This window comes from Podarcis raffonei, chromosome 13, assembly GCF_027172205.1.
Source record: "Podarcis raffonei isolate rPodRaf1 chromosome 13, rPodRaf1.pri, whole genome shotgun sequence".
Lineage (NCBI taxonomy): Eukaryota > Metazoa > Chordata > Lepidosauria > Squamata > Lacertidae > Podarcis > Podarcis raffonei.
This window is the reverse complement of record NC_070614.1, coordinates 31,233,727-31,249,514: the sequence shown is the minus strand read 5'-3', so window position 1 is coordinate 31,249,514 and position 15,788 is coordinate 31,233,727. Positions and strand designations below refer to the sequence as shown.

At 40.0% G+C, this 15,788-nt stretch overlaps 3 protein-coding genes across 3 annotated transcripts; all 3 read right to left on the bottom strand.

Annotated features, from left to right (window-relative positions):
* Positions 1–3,525: 3,525 nt before the first annotated feature.
* Positions 3,526–4,518, bottom strand: LOC128398696 (olfactory receptor 14I1-like). The gene has a single exon (XM_053359948.1). It carries the CDS (start codon positions 4,516–4,518, stop codon positions 3,526–3,528), a length of 993 nt encoding a protein of 330 aa, XP_053215923.1.
* Positions 4,519–7,618: 3,100 nt separating this feature from the next.
* Positions 7,619–8,620, bottom strand: LOC128398695 (olfactory receptor 49-like). The gene has a single exon (XM_053359947.1). It carries the CDS (start codon positions 8,618–8,620, stop codon positions 7,619–7,621), a length of 1,002 nt encoding a protein of 333 aa, XP_053215922.1.
* A 3,808-nt stretch (positions 8,621–12,428) lies between these two features.
* On the bottom strand, positions 12,429–14,217 carry LOC128399873 (olfactory receptor 6M1-like). The gene is made up of 3 exons (XM_053361689.1): positions 13,333–14,217; positions 13,139–13,141; positions 12,429–12,476 (listed from the first exon to the last, which is right to left on the bottom strand). The coding sequence occupies exons 1-3, from the start codon at positions 14,215–14,217 to the stop codon at positions 12,429–12,431; spliced, it is 936 nt and encodes a 311-aa protein (XP_053217664.1).
* Positions 14,218–15,788: the final 1,571 nt, after the last annotated feature.

Below are 15,788 nucleotides of genomic sequence, written 5' to 3'. Positions count from 1 at the left end.
TTTAGTAGATGATTTATAGTTTGTGACAAAGAGGAATCAATTGAGCCTCCCTGCTTTCTGTAGTGTTTCAAAGAATCACTCCTTGGAGAACATCACCATGAGGATTTGCAAATCCTGATTTACAAAACAAGTGATGCAATTTTCTATATTTCCTAGAAATATTTCCCCTCTATCTTTAAACTACTGACCCTTAACCTCAGTCTTATGTAAGGGATGCTTAAGAGTGAAGTGCTGACTGAATGCAGACTGAATGGGAAACTGATTTCAAAACCTACATGGTGGTTATATCTTTTTTATTGACCAAAATGTCATGCCGCAGCTCAAATTAAGTACTGAATCTGATTAACATAAGTAAATTATTCTGACTATTCGTAGCTGATAAAGTGTAGAGTTTAGAGTGTTGGACTAGGACTAGGGAACCCACAGTGGCGTAGCGTGGGTTGTCAGCACCCGGGGCAAGGCAAGTAATTTGTGCCCCCTAACCCGTGGATTTGCGCCCCCTAACCCTAACCCCCAGATGTTGCGCCCGGTGCGACCGGTCCCCCCCTGCACCCCCCACGCTACGCCACTGAGAACCCAGGTTCAAATCTCTGTTCAGCCCTTAAGATAACTGGGTGACCTTGCGCCAATATTCTCAGGCTAAGCTACCTTACAGAACTGTCAAGAGGTTAAACTTGGGAAGGATGACCTCCAGCTCCTTGGAGGAAAGGAGGGGATATAATGACAATAAGTAAATATTGAGAGCAAACCACTTGATGTTTTGGTATTTTTGCTAACTCAATGCTTTAACTTTCTTTTTAAAAATGCAAACCACACACTTCCTAGCATTAATGAAAAATCATGAAGCTTTTAAGCCCAATCACCAGAATTTTGAAACAACACATTATTATGTTCTCTTAACTATGGATGTAATCACTTTTTATCAGAGAAAAATTATGTTTGCATTAACTTTACTGCTGTATTAAACATTTTGAGATCTTTTCGTAACTTAAATATAAGCACCTTCCAAGCCCTGGTCTGCACTGAGGATGAACTAATAGGATTCTACTCACCTCTGTCTTTGTCTGGAAGAAGAAAGTTCCAAAATGCTGAAGTGTGGTCTTTAGCAGATGATTTATAGTTTGTGACAAAGAGGATTCAATGGAGCCTCCCTGCTTTCTGTAGTGTTTCAGAGAATCACTCCTTGGAGAACATCACCATGAGGACTTGCAAATCCTAATTTACAAAACAAGTGATGCAATTGTCTATATTTCCTACCATTATTTCCCCTCTATCTTTAAACCACTGACCCTTAACTTCAGTCTTATATAAGGGATGCTTAAGAGTGACTTGCTGATGAATGGAGACAGAATGGGAAACTGATTTCAAAATCTGCTTGGTTGTTATATCTTTTTTATTGACCAAGATGTCAAGCTGCATCTCAAATTCAGAACTGAATCTGATTAACATAAGTAAATTATTCTGACTATTCTGAGCCAGTATAGTGTTGTGCTTAGAGTGTTGGACTAGGACTAGGGAACTCAGGTTCAAATCTCTGTTCAGCCATTAAGATAACTGGATGACCTTTCACCAATTTCCTCAGGCTAAGCTACCTTACCGAGCTGTCTGGAGGTTAGACTTGGGAAGGTGACCTTCAGTTCCTTGGAGGAAAGCTGGGATATAATGACAAAAAGTAAATATTGGGAGCAAACCATCTGAAACAGGTCTATGATTATGAACTGGAACAATAGTTCTGTTTAAAGAAACTTGGGATGGATCCAAAGCAAAATGTTATGCTTTGAAATAGGATGTGGGTGTGTTAGGTGTTCACACCTATGGTGGAGATGAATTAGGAAAGGCTGAAGGACTCTAGCTGGAATGAAGCTGGTTTGAGAAACAATACTGTTATGAGTTTCATTTTTATTCCTAGATCCCCTTCTAATCGCTGGATCTGGCAAGTGTTAAAATCTAAGCAAGGATTTTATTTCCTGGAATAGCCTCTACTGTACCTCATTCCAAAGGAAACACAAGCCCTGTTCATTTTGAAATGATTAACAATCTCTGCATTGAAATTGCACCCATTTTTTACACTTTCTGAACACACTCCTCCTGTAAAATACACATTTTTCAATTCTTTACATTTTCAATTCTTTACAATTAATTTCCCCATTAAACGTCCACTTTGTACATAAATACATTTTGTGAGCACTTCTTGCATTTGGAAACCTCATTGCAAGAAGGATTGGTGGATCGGTCTTAAATATTGAATCATGTTGTTGAAGTTATCAATGGGCTTGTCCCTACTTTTTCCAGTCCTCACTCCTTTGCCAATTGCTTCCATGATCTTTTGATGTGAACTACCAACACAGCAATTTTATTCATCGTTAAATGAGCAGAAATTTCACATATGATAGATTTCTGAGAAGTGTGTTGGATAATTGCAGCCCCTTCTCTCCCTCTCATCACAGGTTATTTTGTTACCAATAATCAACCACAAACAGCACAGGAGATTTTGGAAGAGCATTTCACATCAGCTTTTATTTCATTCACCAACCACTAAGGAGTCTCTTTTATGTTCGAAGCATTAATGTCTGGCATGGAAAACTGTACGTTGACTTTCATTGCTGGAATTGGAAGTGCAACCCACTCACATATTTAAAGCAAAACTTGTTGTTACTAACCCAACAAAGTAATGGTCAATGAATTCAAGTAACAATGACTCTGATGAATGAATCAAAATAGTTATCAAAAATTAGTTGCCAAAGGCTTTTATTTGCACTATAGGATTTTTAAAAATAAAATAAGAATAATTCTGACTTTCTATCCACAGTCATAACCTTCAGGACAACTGAAGTTATAGTAAATATAATGAAATAAAGGTTTAAAAAATCTGTTCTAGGAACAAGTCAATAGAAACTGTATCTCTTTATCTCTTTTCATATGCCACACGCAGCCTCAGCAGCAATAACCAGGAAAAAGCATTAAAAAAGCCCAGATCATCCCTGTGGGATCCATTTCATATGCATGCTGAAATGTCATTATCTTAGCCTTACATCTAAAGACAAGCAGAGATGAAGCCAAAAGAACCTACCAGTAACACCATGATCTAGTCTAGTTTAGTCAACATTACACAATTGTATGTGTCTGCCCACTTTATTAAAAAAAAAGAAAGCAATGGGACACAGAACAGAACAGGGTCATAGATGAAGACATAAGAACATGGGTAGGTACACTTTAAATCATGGGAGCTGACTTGTCCCCCCATATTGATGCGTCACATGATGGCGCTGGGAGGAGGCAGGATGTATGGAGGGTGATCTATGCCCTTTGTTCATCTCAGTCCCCGCCTGGCTCCCGGGTGAGGGCAGGGGCACTTGGAGGGCAACCGGTGGTGGTGGAGGATGGTTGCCCCCTCAATATTGCAGGGCTCAGCCCCCTGCCCACCAATATTGAGGGGGCCAAAGCCCCTTCCGGTCCCTAGATGTGGCGCCCCTGCTTCAAATCATCTTGTGTACTATGTGCCAGTCAGAAACTTCCATATCTGACTCAGGGAGTAGATGTTCCTGTTTGCATATTATGCCACAGACCTATACAGCCACATTTTCCTTTGGTATGCTTTTTCCAGGATCTGCCATAGATTTTCCCCAACACTGCTTTGATCTCCTTGTTTCTCATGCTATAAATTATTGGATTCATCAGTGGGGGAAGGACACAGTAAGCCATGGCAACTGAACTGTCCAGACCCGCCAGTGAGTTGGAAGTTGGTTTTAGGTTGGCGAAGATGCCAGTGAAAAGAAATAAGGAGACAACGCTGAGATGAGGAATGCAAGTAGAGAAGGCTTTGTCTCTACTCTGTGCCGAAGGAATTCTGAACACTGTTTTGAAGATCTCCACATAGGACACAACTATGAAACTGAAGCAGCCGAGTCCTAGACATGCACTCAAGCCCAGAGCCACAGCTTCAACAAGGTACAAGTCAGAACAGGAGAGCTTAAGTAGTTGAGGTATCTCACAGAAGAACTGATTGATGGTGTTGGAACAGAAAGGAACAGCAAAGGTGGCTCCAGTGTGTAATGTTGCATAAAGGAGACCACTGATCCATGTACTAGTCACCATTTGGATGCAGGCTTCCTTATTCACTACTGTTTCATAATGCAATGGGTCACAAATGGCAACATACCGGTCATACGCCATGACTGTGAGGAGGAAAAAGTCTGATGCCATGAAGAAAAAGAGAAAGAAGACTTGAGCGATGCACTCCGAATAAGATATCAACCTGGTGTTCATGAGACAGTTAGCCATGGCTTTTAGTATTGTGACTGAGATGTACCCAAGGTCCATAACAGACAAATTTGCCAGGAAGAAGTACATGGGATTGTGAAGATGGGGATCTGTGACCACAGCCACAAGGATGAGGATGTTCCCTAACAATGCTGCCATATAGATCAGTAGAAAGATCACAAAATATACAAGCTGTATCTCCCGAACTTCAGAGAAACCCAAGAGGAGGAATTCTGTAATGGTGCTTTCATTGGACATTTTGTCCTTAATACATTTTGTCCTACAAAAAAACAGGCAGCATAACCAAAGTTAGTAAGGCAGAATTCTCTTTTTGTTACTCATATACCCCCCTTAAAAAGGCTACTTTTGATCTGGGGGGAAGAAAATGTCATAATTTTGACATGGGTGTTGCCCCCCACCCCCTATTTCCTCCCCATTAACAATAACTGAATGGATTTAAAGTTTTAAGGGGGGAGAGAGATAAGTTTCATCATCTCTTAATACCAGAGAACAGCATAGTGCTGCCCGCTCTCCCCATACCAAGCTTATCCAATATATCCATCTCTCAAATCATTAGAACTACAATAGAAGTTAAATTCTTTGAATCTCATGGCACACACATAGTGCTCAGTGAAGAGCAGTTTATCATGCCGTGGTAGTAATGATTGGGGATGGACACATTAGATTAGAAGGTCCTACTTTTCCTTCCCCAGACACAGATAACTGCTATCAATTCTGATCACATATTTGGAGTAGGAGGCAGGGGACTAGGAACTGTGTGAATCAAATGGCAACATTCATCCTGTCCTCGCATGGAAATAAAATTCAGTGCCCCATCCCCCACCCCCACCCCTCTATTTTAATAGAAATGGAAAGAAATGTCAAGAAAAATACATGAACTATTTTGATTGTGAGAGCAAAAGGCACTCATTGGTTAAGTGCAGGCAGGAACAAGGAAGGCAAGAATTATGAACTGCTTAATTTTTACCTTTCAGTTGGATGACATGAGGTTGCAAAATATGAATAGGTACTGAACAGGTTGAGGGAACATTCAGGTTAACCCCGATGATATGCCATGTGTTCAATTTGCCCTACAGAAATCCTCAGAAGCTCACTTCTCCCCCAACAGCGCCAGTTAATAAATGCATTGCAGCCTACAGATGGCATCACACATTGTATCTGTGGTCCCAAGAGTGCAAAAGACATTGGGAAAGAGACTACCAAACTTATTCTCAGTAGAACTGGAGACTCTCAGGTAGTTTCTAAAGCTCATCAGGAGGGAATACGTGAAATATTGTGAGTGTTTCAAAAGGATCAGAAACTTGAAAGTAATAATTAATGCTGATTCAGGTTGTGAAGTCAGAATTTTGGAAATTAATTCTTCTCATTTACTTGCCTGTATATTTACTTCTATTGATACATGTGCATACTGCACAAAATACTAGAAAGACTCTCCTCCCTGGAAGAGAGGGGAGTGGTTGTGGGCGGGAGCCCGAGCTCCGCCCCTGGCCGGGGGCCTTAGCCCCCGCCCCTCCTCACCTGACTGGCGCCCACGCCCACCGGAGGCAGCCAACCAGGTGTCTCCGGGGGGCGTGTTTAGCAGCTTAATGCTGCGGCTCCAGCTCCGCCTCCTCAGGTGTCTCCGGGGGGCGTGTTTAGCAGCTTAATGCTGCGGCTCCAGCTCCGCCTCCTCCTCAGTCGTCGTCGTCCCGCAGCGAGTCACCCACCCTCCACTCCCATTTAGCTCAGGGTCTAGGTTTTTTGGCCTTGCTATGGACCTTAGGTTGGTCGCCCCGGTTGTCTGGGGGGCCTGGTAGGAATTTTTCCATTTGGCATTAGGCTTTTTGGTTTTTTCGCCTACCTCGTAGCAATTGTCACAACTTTTGTGGTATTGGTGGGTAGGTTAGGCATTGGATTCATGTGTGTCAAGGGCTAGGTGTGGCCATCGCATTTGCTATCTACCGTGGGTTATTCCGTTAAAGGAATCTGGCGGTCGTGTATTCCGTCTGATGCCTGCTTGGCGGGAGGCCATGGCACGACCCTCGGTGACATCAGGGGTGAGCCTATAGTTGGATTAGCATCAACAGGCTCCACCTACTGTTGAATAAACCCACCTCCTATAGTCATCCAATGCCTAAGCCAATACCTTTTCACTGCTGTAATCAATAAAGTTGTGGCCTTTTCTTGCCCATTAACCTTATATCACGTGTCCTTGTGTGTTTATTTCACATAGCGGGGGTCGGGCCCTCGATCCACAACATCACCATTCCCTGCATCAGGATGTCAGCATGCCCTCTCTATATGACCCCAGTTCAATTTCATAAAAAGGTGCGATGAAACAGCCATATCATAATGATACGTGGCATTCTCCAGTTGTGTAAAAACTTACATAGCCCAAATAGTACCAAACAGGCACAGTAGGGAGATATCTGCATCCCTGGGTTTGTAGTTTGTGAGAGTGTGAGTTTTGTAAAAGAGACAGGGAGGGAGAGAAATTGGTACCAAATGCTGCCTGACTGTTGCAGGAAGAGTGGAAAACCAGAACACTGGAAGGGATTGAATGGATATCCTGGAATAGGGCAAGGACATGACTTGCTGGAACCATAATAGAAGCATTACACACACACACACACACACACACACACACACACACACACACAAACACACTGTGTATGTGAATCCCATTTATTTGTGACTGATGGTAATCTCTCTACAACAGAGCATTGTGTAACCACCAAAAACTGAATTGTTGCTTAAGTTTTCAAACATAACAATTAAAGTTTATCACAATTAGCTTCATGAAATTCACAGCTGGATACAGTGTGATAAAAATGTTTGTTGGAAAATTATAGTTAACGAACAAATTTAAATCGTAAAATTGATGTCTCTCAGAAATGCAATTGCATAATTGTCATTAACCAAGTAAAACATTTTATATTGAGGTTACATTTTCTTCATCTGAGACTCACACAATAGAGTTTTCAGGTCATTCTCAGCCTCATCATTATCAAAATTATTAATAACAGCTATATGCCCCTTTTCACAGGAACTCAGAAAGTAAAAAAAGTGGATTATAGTGTTACTGTTTTCAAACCAACTCTCTGAGGTAGCTGAGACTGTAAGACAGTATCTGTTCAAAGACTGTCCTGTGAGATTCATCACTGAGTAAATTTTTTAATGAATATCACCTCACTGAAAGCCAGAAGCTCCACCACACCACATTTGTTAGAGATTTCGAACAGTAACAAAGATTAGATGTTTCCCAGGAAAATGATCTACACATCTAGAAAATTCAGCTGAACCATTTTTCCACCCTTGTAGATGTGTGTACACCTTCCCACCAACCTCCCCACCTTTATCAACTTCCATTATTTAATACTACACAGTGCATAGGTCCATTTTCCTGTTTCAGAAATCTGAGCTTAATTAAGGGGGAAGTCTTTCTCCTGGCAAGATGTTTCAGGGCCTCCTTGACTTTCTTGTTTCTCAGACTATAAATGAAAGGGTTCAGCAATGGAGTTACCACTATGTTCAGTATGCTGACTACCTTGTTCAGGTCTAAAGAGTGATTTTTTTGTGGCTGAACATACATGAAAATGCAACTCCCATAGTAGAGTGTCACCACAAATAGATGAGAAGTACACGTAGAGAATGCTTTCTGTCGTCCTTTGGCTGCAGGGATCCTAAGCACTGTTCCAATGATGAAGATATAGGACAAACTTGTCACCAGTAATGAGCCCAGAAGCAGCAAAGCTGCACTTACAAAATTAATAATCTCAATCTTCTTTACATCAAAGCAGGCCAGCTTGAGTAAGGGGTCAACATCACAAAAAAAATGTTTAATGACATTGGGTCCACAAAATGGCAGCTGGCCTATCAGGATTGTAGGTGGTAGGACTGCAAAGAAGCCCCACATCCAGGAGGCAGCAATAAGCTGGAGGCAAAGGCGCATGGTCATGATGGCTGCATATCTCAGTGGGTTGCAAATGGCAAGATAGCGGTCAAATGACATGACAGCCAAAAGGAAGAACTCACTGGAACCTGCTGAGAAGAAAATGTAGGTTTGCAAGATACAACTATGGATGGAGATGGATTTTCTCTGACTCATGAAGTTGACTAGCATTTTGGGGATAACTGTGGTGGTGTAGAGAGCCTCCAAAATAGACAAGTTGGCAATGAACATGTACATTGGGCTATGAAGGCTGTTCTCACAGCACACCAAGGTAATAATGATAAAGTTGCCTACCATAGCAACAGTGTAGGTGATGAAGAATAAAGTGAAGAGTACTGGTTCATCCACCTTAGTATCAGAGAAACCTAAGAGGATGAATTCAGTTACAATCCTTGTCTGGTTCCTCATTGTGATGTGCTGCTGAAACAGTCACTTGAAGAAATGGAGAGATGGGTAGCAGCTGGGTAGACAAATTCTTTTTCCACTCTGAAATTTTAGATAAGACAGGCATGAAAACTGAGTTTGAGAAGCATGGAAGAGTCCATATGGCATTCCCAGTCAGACCATGCATGGAGAAATCAATTATGCTTGCTTAAACTAAGGGAAAGAAGGGAAGAGAGAAGTATTGAAAGAACCAAAACTGGAATTCTATGTTTCATGAATGCAAAACATTTGCCCTCTATCAAATTATGCAATAGAAATGTGCAATAAGGCCAATATTTCATTTTTAAACATAAATAAATAAAATAAAACACTTTAGAGAGTGTTAAACATGTTTATCACCCATTAATTTCAAATGCAAGACATGTGAGTAATTTCCTAAATGTTCCAGTTTAAAATCAATGGTACTGAAAAGCACTAATTGATAACCTGGCTCTTATTATTTAATTCATCCAACATGCCCCCAGCTTCTGTTTTAAACTCTTACCGTTGGAATATTTTAATAAAATAAATACACATATTATTATCTCAGTATGTTTCACTTCTTCTACCAGTAGTGACACTGCTGGAATGAATTTTAGAACAGAACAAAGAGAATGAGGAAGCAGAGGAAAAAAGTGGATGGAACATAAACAGTGATGGCAAGAGAAGCAGAAGAGAAAATAGAACCATTCCCACCTCTCTCAGGTCTTCAGCAATAAGCCTTTATCTCTTTTCTCTACAGATGTAACTTGCACCCATAGGGTGCCAATGAAACCCCAATCTTCATTATCGGTTTCCCCTTCTTATTTTCATTGATATGTTTGTCAAAATAAAAGGTAATTCATGAAGCATAGTCTATTAAGCTACAATTTTTTCTGCCTTGCCTCTTTCAGAGAGCTGCAGGGATAAAACTGAAAACAAACATATATTTCCAAATTGCCAAAATTAAGCAATGGGTCCATCCTCAGCAATATTAATGTTTTTTTCAAGCTTCTTTCAGGTTTTCATTATCTTGGATTCTTACCACCCCCACAGGAGAGAACTGGCTGAACATAGGTGTGTCAGAGAGCAGTTAATACTGTTTTAAAAGTTTCAGTGTAAATATTAGGTGAATGAAGAAGGCAGCAGCCTAGAACATTATAGTCCTTTATCCTTTTCTTCATGATAGAGACCAAATGAACACAGTGTTGTTTACTACAGGATATGTGGAAACAGTTATTCATCAAAGGGTAAGTATGTATCCCCAAGGAATAAATTATATCAGGCCTACCAATATATCCCTGAACCAGTTCCAAAGCACTTATTTGCAGACATTTAAAATACAGAATGAATAATGAAATATTTTGTTTCTCTGATCACTGAATCTTCCACTGCTACAATAGGTGTATTCACACACAGAATTCAATGAGTTTAGAATTTGTGTATATAACAGGTGAGCTGTACACCTGTACAATTATTCACATGTAATGTTTAATGAGTGTTGAGTCTATATACATATTTACAAAAACTCCCTAGGGAGACAACTTGTGCCTTGGTTCAATGTAATATGTGAACAAGCCTATTGTCATCTGGCATGTTTCATTGGATTTGTGTTGGGTGTTGAACCTTTGTGGAGTTATCTACAAAATGTCTTCTAGATTCACATTTGTGTGAATCTGAATGTCTCTCATCAGGTGAAACATTTGAGGAATTTTGAGGAAAGCAAAAAAAAGTATTTCATTACAGCTAATGAGATTTCTTGCGGTAGATGACATAAACTACACTTTGTGGTTGAATATGGCAGTTTAAGGACACTTTCCCAGACTTATTCAAAGCAGTTAGCAAAGAGATAAAACAATAGGATCATGAAAAAAAACTAGAGCCATTCTTTGAAACATGCAAAGGTTAAAATACTAAAATAGTTTAAAATCGCCTCAGTTTCCTAATCATCTGGGTAGACTTGTCTGAACTAAAATGTTTTTAGCTGGCACAAAAAATAGTACAGTGAAAGCAGCTGCTTGATCTCAATAGGCAGGGAGTTCCATAGTGTAGGCACTGCTACACTAAATGATCAAGGTTTTTCTGGCACTTGTAGTAGTGCTGATTTTGCCAATCAAAGTGGTTCAGTGGGCACATGTGGGGTAAGGCAATCTCACAAGCAAACTGGTCCCACGTAATAAATGGCTTTATATACTGATAGTAACAGCTTGAACTTGGACCAATAGCAAATTGTCAGCCAGTGCAGATCTCTGAGCACATGGTCCCCACTTCTGTCAGAAATCGTGGTGCAGCATTCTGCGCTAACTGCAGCTTCCAGATCTAATGTTATGCATAGAATATTAAAATTAATGACCTGTTAAAATCAATGGACATGACTGACGTATGTCCATTAATTCCAATAGGTCTACTCTCAGTAGAATTTAATACGCTACACCCCTTACTGGGGATAGTGTACGTAGAAGTGACAATATTCTAGTGTTTCTAAATGCCTCTGAAAAAGCATTTAAGAACTTTAACAAGTTTAAAAACTCTTACGTTATTTTTTCCAGGCCAATAAATGCAAGGCGAGGAACTGTGATGGGAAAAGTTACTAACAGACATCTTGGCAAGCAACTGTGCACAGAGCACACAATTCTAAATTTTAGAGTGCATTCTACCACACCACTTATTTGAGAAGTTAACTGTTTTGTTATACTGCAATAGATGCAGTATATCTCAGGGCTATTGTATTATACGTTCCTCATGCCTTGACTTTGTACCAGGGATGGACAGATCAGTCTAATCCATATCAGTTATCCATACCCATGTGCAGAATGTTCTTACCGGGCAACCTTGCCTAGTACCGGGCAACCTTGCCTACCACTGATATCTGATCAGCACCAAGCAGTCATTTTTGTTCTCTCAGGCATTTGGGTGCTGACATGGACATAGTGCTGTTTCTTGCAGCCATTTTAGGGGACATTCTATCAGTTTATGTAGTAATTATCCTGTTTATGGGATGAACTGTGTACTTATTGAATAATCACTTTTAATGTGATAATGTGCAGTGATAAGACTCCACTTCCAATATCAAGGGTTATCAACGATTCCTATCAAAAATGTACACTGTACTTCACATGTTTTAGTGGTTTATCCTTTCTGGCCAAACTAGAAACAACATTGGACACACACTTAGCAATTGCATGAGTGTTGTTTTTTTTTGTTTGTGCTCTCTGATCTGGCTCAGACTGTTATGTTGAGTGTGGAAGTTTTACCCTTTGCTTCTTTGCTGTACACCTGGGCAGTGTTCACATAGCAGTTTATTTCATTTTCTGGATGTTTCCCTGCTAATTTGTGCATTATATTCAAGCTTTCACATGACATAAGAGCCACTTCTTAGAAATCTAAGAGAACTGCAGTGCTTCTTTCCATGTTATTTGCTTCAAGGAAGTAGTAGTAGTAGTAGTAGAAGAAGAAGAAGAAGAAGAAGAAGAAGAAGAAGAAGAAGAAGAAACCATGTTTCCAAGTTTGGAATCCATTTGCAAGCCTGAAAGCTTGTACAGGGCTATGTACCAGCTGAAGTCCCGCAGAGTGTTTCACAAGCAAATTTCCTTTAGAAAAGCTGGTTATGGAGCTTCACTCCCCAAACTGCCCCCTCCCCTCAATAGGTGGATCAAGGAGAGGAAGGACACTTGAGGAGCACTCACACACCCAGCAAAGGATTGCTCACTGCATAACAGCTGTAATCCTGCAGGATACAGATGACAATCTGAAATTGGATTTCCTCACTCACCCACCCCAGGATCAACAGCTGTGTAGGGGAAAGGGCAATCTTTCAGATTCTGAGTGAGGCTTTGCCAATGGCTTTCCTAAAAGAAAGCTTCTTGTGAAGCATGGCACATCCACACCAGACTGAATGCTCAATTGTTGGGTCAATCCTGGGGTGGGAGTTGAGGCTGGAAACCACAAAACTAGAAGGGATGTAATGGAGTACCCTGGAATGGGATATGTCTGACTGGCTGGCTGGCACCTTAAACAGAAACATTCCACACCAAAATATTTTGCTGCAGATTCCATTTAATAGAGACAAATGACTGTCTCTCTACAACAGAGTACTAGTTGACTATGCAAAAGAAAATTGTGGCTTAATTCTTCAACGTTTACAATTAGAAATCATCATAAATAACTTCAAGTATTTCACAACTGGCTTCAGCATGACCAAAAAATCCCCCAGAAAATATTTGTGGAATATATTGCTGCTGGAGATCTATAAATTCAAATATAAAGTACCAGTCAAAACATTAAACAAAACTCAGAAATGCAACTATATAATTGTAATTAGCCAAGTGAAACAGTTTCTTTGAGGATTTATTTTCCACATCTAACACTCACAGAAAAATTTTCAGGTTTGTCGTAATATATATTATTAATAACAATGATATTGGTTTTCTGCTGCTTTCCAAAGGAGCTCAGGAAACCACAAAATTGTGAGAATGTGTGACCCTGGGTGAGAATGTTCAATCTGGTCTTCTCAGTAAAAACTACAAACTCAACCCCACCCACTACTAAAAGTTTTAAAGCTGTAATAAAGATTTATTTTTTTTACCAATAGTCCCCATTTACTTTCATTGTTAATTAACACTACATAGTGTAGGGAAACTTTCCCCTGTTTCCAGGACTCAGCAATTAATTAAAGGGAAAATCTTTCTTCTGGTGAAATGTCGCAGGGCCTCTTTCACTTTCTTGTTTCTCAGACTATAAATGAAAGGATTCAGTAATGGAGTTATCACTGTGTTCAGTATGCTGGCTACCTTGTTGAGGTCCAATGAGTGGTTTTTTTGTGGCTGAACATAAATGAAAATAGAACTCCCATAGAACAGTGTCACCACAATTAGGTGAGAGGCACATGTAGAGAATGCTTTCTGTCGTCCTTTTGCTGAGGGGATCCTAAGCACTGTTCCAATAATGGATATATAGGACACACTCGTCAACAGTAATGAGCCTAGGAGGAGCAAAGCTGAATTGACAAAATTAATCATTTCAATTTTCCTTACATCAGAGCAAGCCAGCTTGAGAATTGGGTCAACATCACAAAAGAAATGGTTGATAGAATTGGGTCCACAAAATGGCAGCTGGCTTACCAGGACTGTAGGTGGTAGGACTGCAAAGAAGCCCCACATCCAGGAGGCAGCAATAAGGAGGAGGCAAAGTCTCAAGGTCATGATGGCTGTATATCTCAGTGGGTTGCAAATGGCAAGATAGCGGTCGAATGACATGACAGCCAGAAGGAAGAACTCACTGGAACCTGCTGAGAAATAGATGTAGACCTGCAAAATACAACTATGGAAGGCGATAGATTTTCTCTGACTCATGAAGTTGACTAACATTTTGGGGATAACTGCGGTGGTGTACAGAGTCTCTAAAAATGACAGGTTAGCAATAAACATGTACATTGGGCTGTGAAGAGTCCTCTCAGACCACACCAAGGCAATAATGATAAAGTTGCCTACCAAAGCAAAAACATAGCTGATGAAGAATAAAGTGAAGAGTACAAGTTCAACCCTTTTAGTTCCAATGAATCCTAATAGGATGAATTCGGTCACATTCCTTGTCTGGTTCCTCATTGTAATGCACAGCTGAAAGAGTCACTTGGGATAGTGAAGGTACAGGTATTGGTCATACCAATTCTTCTTCTGCTGTGATAATTCTGGATTATGTAAGAAAGGTATAGAAACCATGAGCCAGAGAAGGACAAAACTTCCCACATGCCTGTTTCTGTGAGTTAATACATGGAGCTATGCATGAGAAACATCAGCTGTTTTTGTTTAAATCAAGGGAAGAAATGGACCATGTGAAACTGAAAAAAAAATACAAGATATTAGGATTGATATACTATTTTTCATAGATTGAAAACCAAGCCCTTTCTTGTACTAAACTAAACAAATGAGGTAATAAAGAAAAGTTTCATTTAAAAACATTTTAGACAATAAAAATGTTTATCTCCTACAAATTTCAAAAGGGGGAAGCATAAGCAACCTCCTAAATAAGTTTGAAACTAGTACACACAAGTTCTTACCTTCAAGCTTAATATTTAATTTAACTGTATGAAACTGTTACTGTTGAAATATTTTAATAAATAATGAACCATACCTGATGCTGCTGCTTTGGCAGCACTTCAGACTTCCACTAATTCCACAGAACCTTCCCCTCCTCTCCTCCGTAGTGTCTCCTGCATCCTCAATATCTGCTCCAGAGAGGAGGAAGACCCATTGGAGCAGATTTAAAGAATACATAGAGAAGACAGGAATGAAAGTTCAGTTGTTCAAATTGAACTCCCTACATGAAGCATTATTCAAAACCCTATATTTATATATATTGTTATGGAACAGGCTCCCCTCCGCAGCTTGAGTTTTTTTTTTTTTTTACTTCTTTTGGCAGTACAGTGGTACCTTGGGTTAAAGACACTTCAGGTTACAGACTCCACTAACCCAGCAATAGTACCTCGGGTTAAGAAATTTACTTCAGGATGAGAACAGAAATCACACGGCAGCAGTGCGGCAGCAGCAGGATGCCCCATTAGCTAAAGTGGTGCTTCAGGTTAAGAACAGTTTCAGGTTAAGAACAGACCTCCAGAATGAATTAAGTTCTTAACCCGGGATACCACTGTAGTAGTATTGCTACAATACCTTTTAAGCAAAACAGAAAAATAAAATGTGCACCAGAAAGTGGATGGCCCATCAGTAGAAAGAGCAAGAGAAGTAGGAGAGAAAAGAGAACCGTTCTGCAACCCTCTTTCTTTGCAAATATAATTTGCACCCATAGTGTCTCATGGAACCCTAAATTTCCCATCCTTATCCTTTGCTCCCTCTTCCTTGATTTGTTTGTTAAAATAAGAATTAAATCACGTTACCATGGATGGTCTCATTGAGATACATTATTTTTATCTGTCTTGCCTCATTCAGAAAACTATAGAGATTCATACTGGAGACACACCCCTCACAGTCGTATTTCCAGTTTGACAGCAATAAGTAATTTTTTCATTCAGGGTCATATTGCTTCTTTTCAAGTTTATTTTATAACTTCATACTGTTAGTTTTGTCGGTCATGGAATCATTTTAATATTTGAAGCAGTTGGAGGAGGATAATACAGTGGTACCTTGGGTTACATATGCTTCAGGTTACATACGCTTCAGGT

Excerpts from the sequence above, each read along its gene's own strand:
- LOC128399873 (XM_053361689.1), bottom strand. The coding sequence starts at position 14,217 with ATGAGGAACCAGACAAGGAATGTGACCGAATTCATCCTATTAGGATTC.
- LOC128398696 (XM_053359948.1), bottom strand. The coding sequence starts at position 4,518 with ATGTCCAATGAAAGCACCATTACAGAATTCCTCCTCTTGGGTTTCTCT.
- LOC128398695 (XM_053359947.1), bottom strand. The coding sequence starts at position 8,620 with ATGAGGAACCAGACAAGGATTGTAACTGAATTCATCCTCTTAGGTTTC.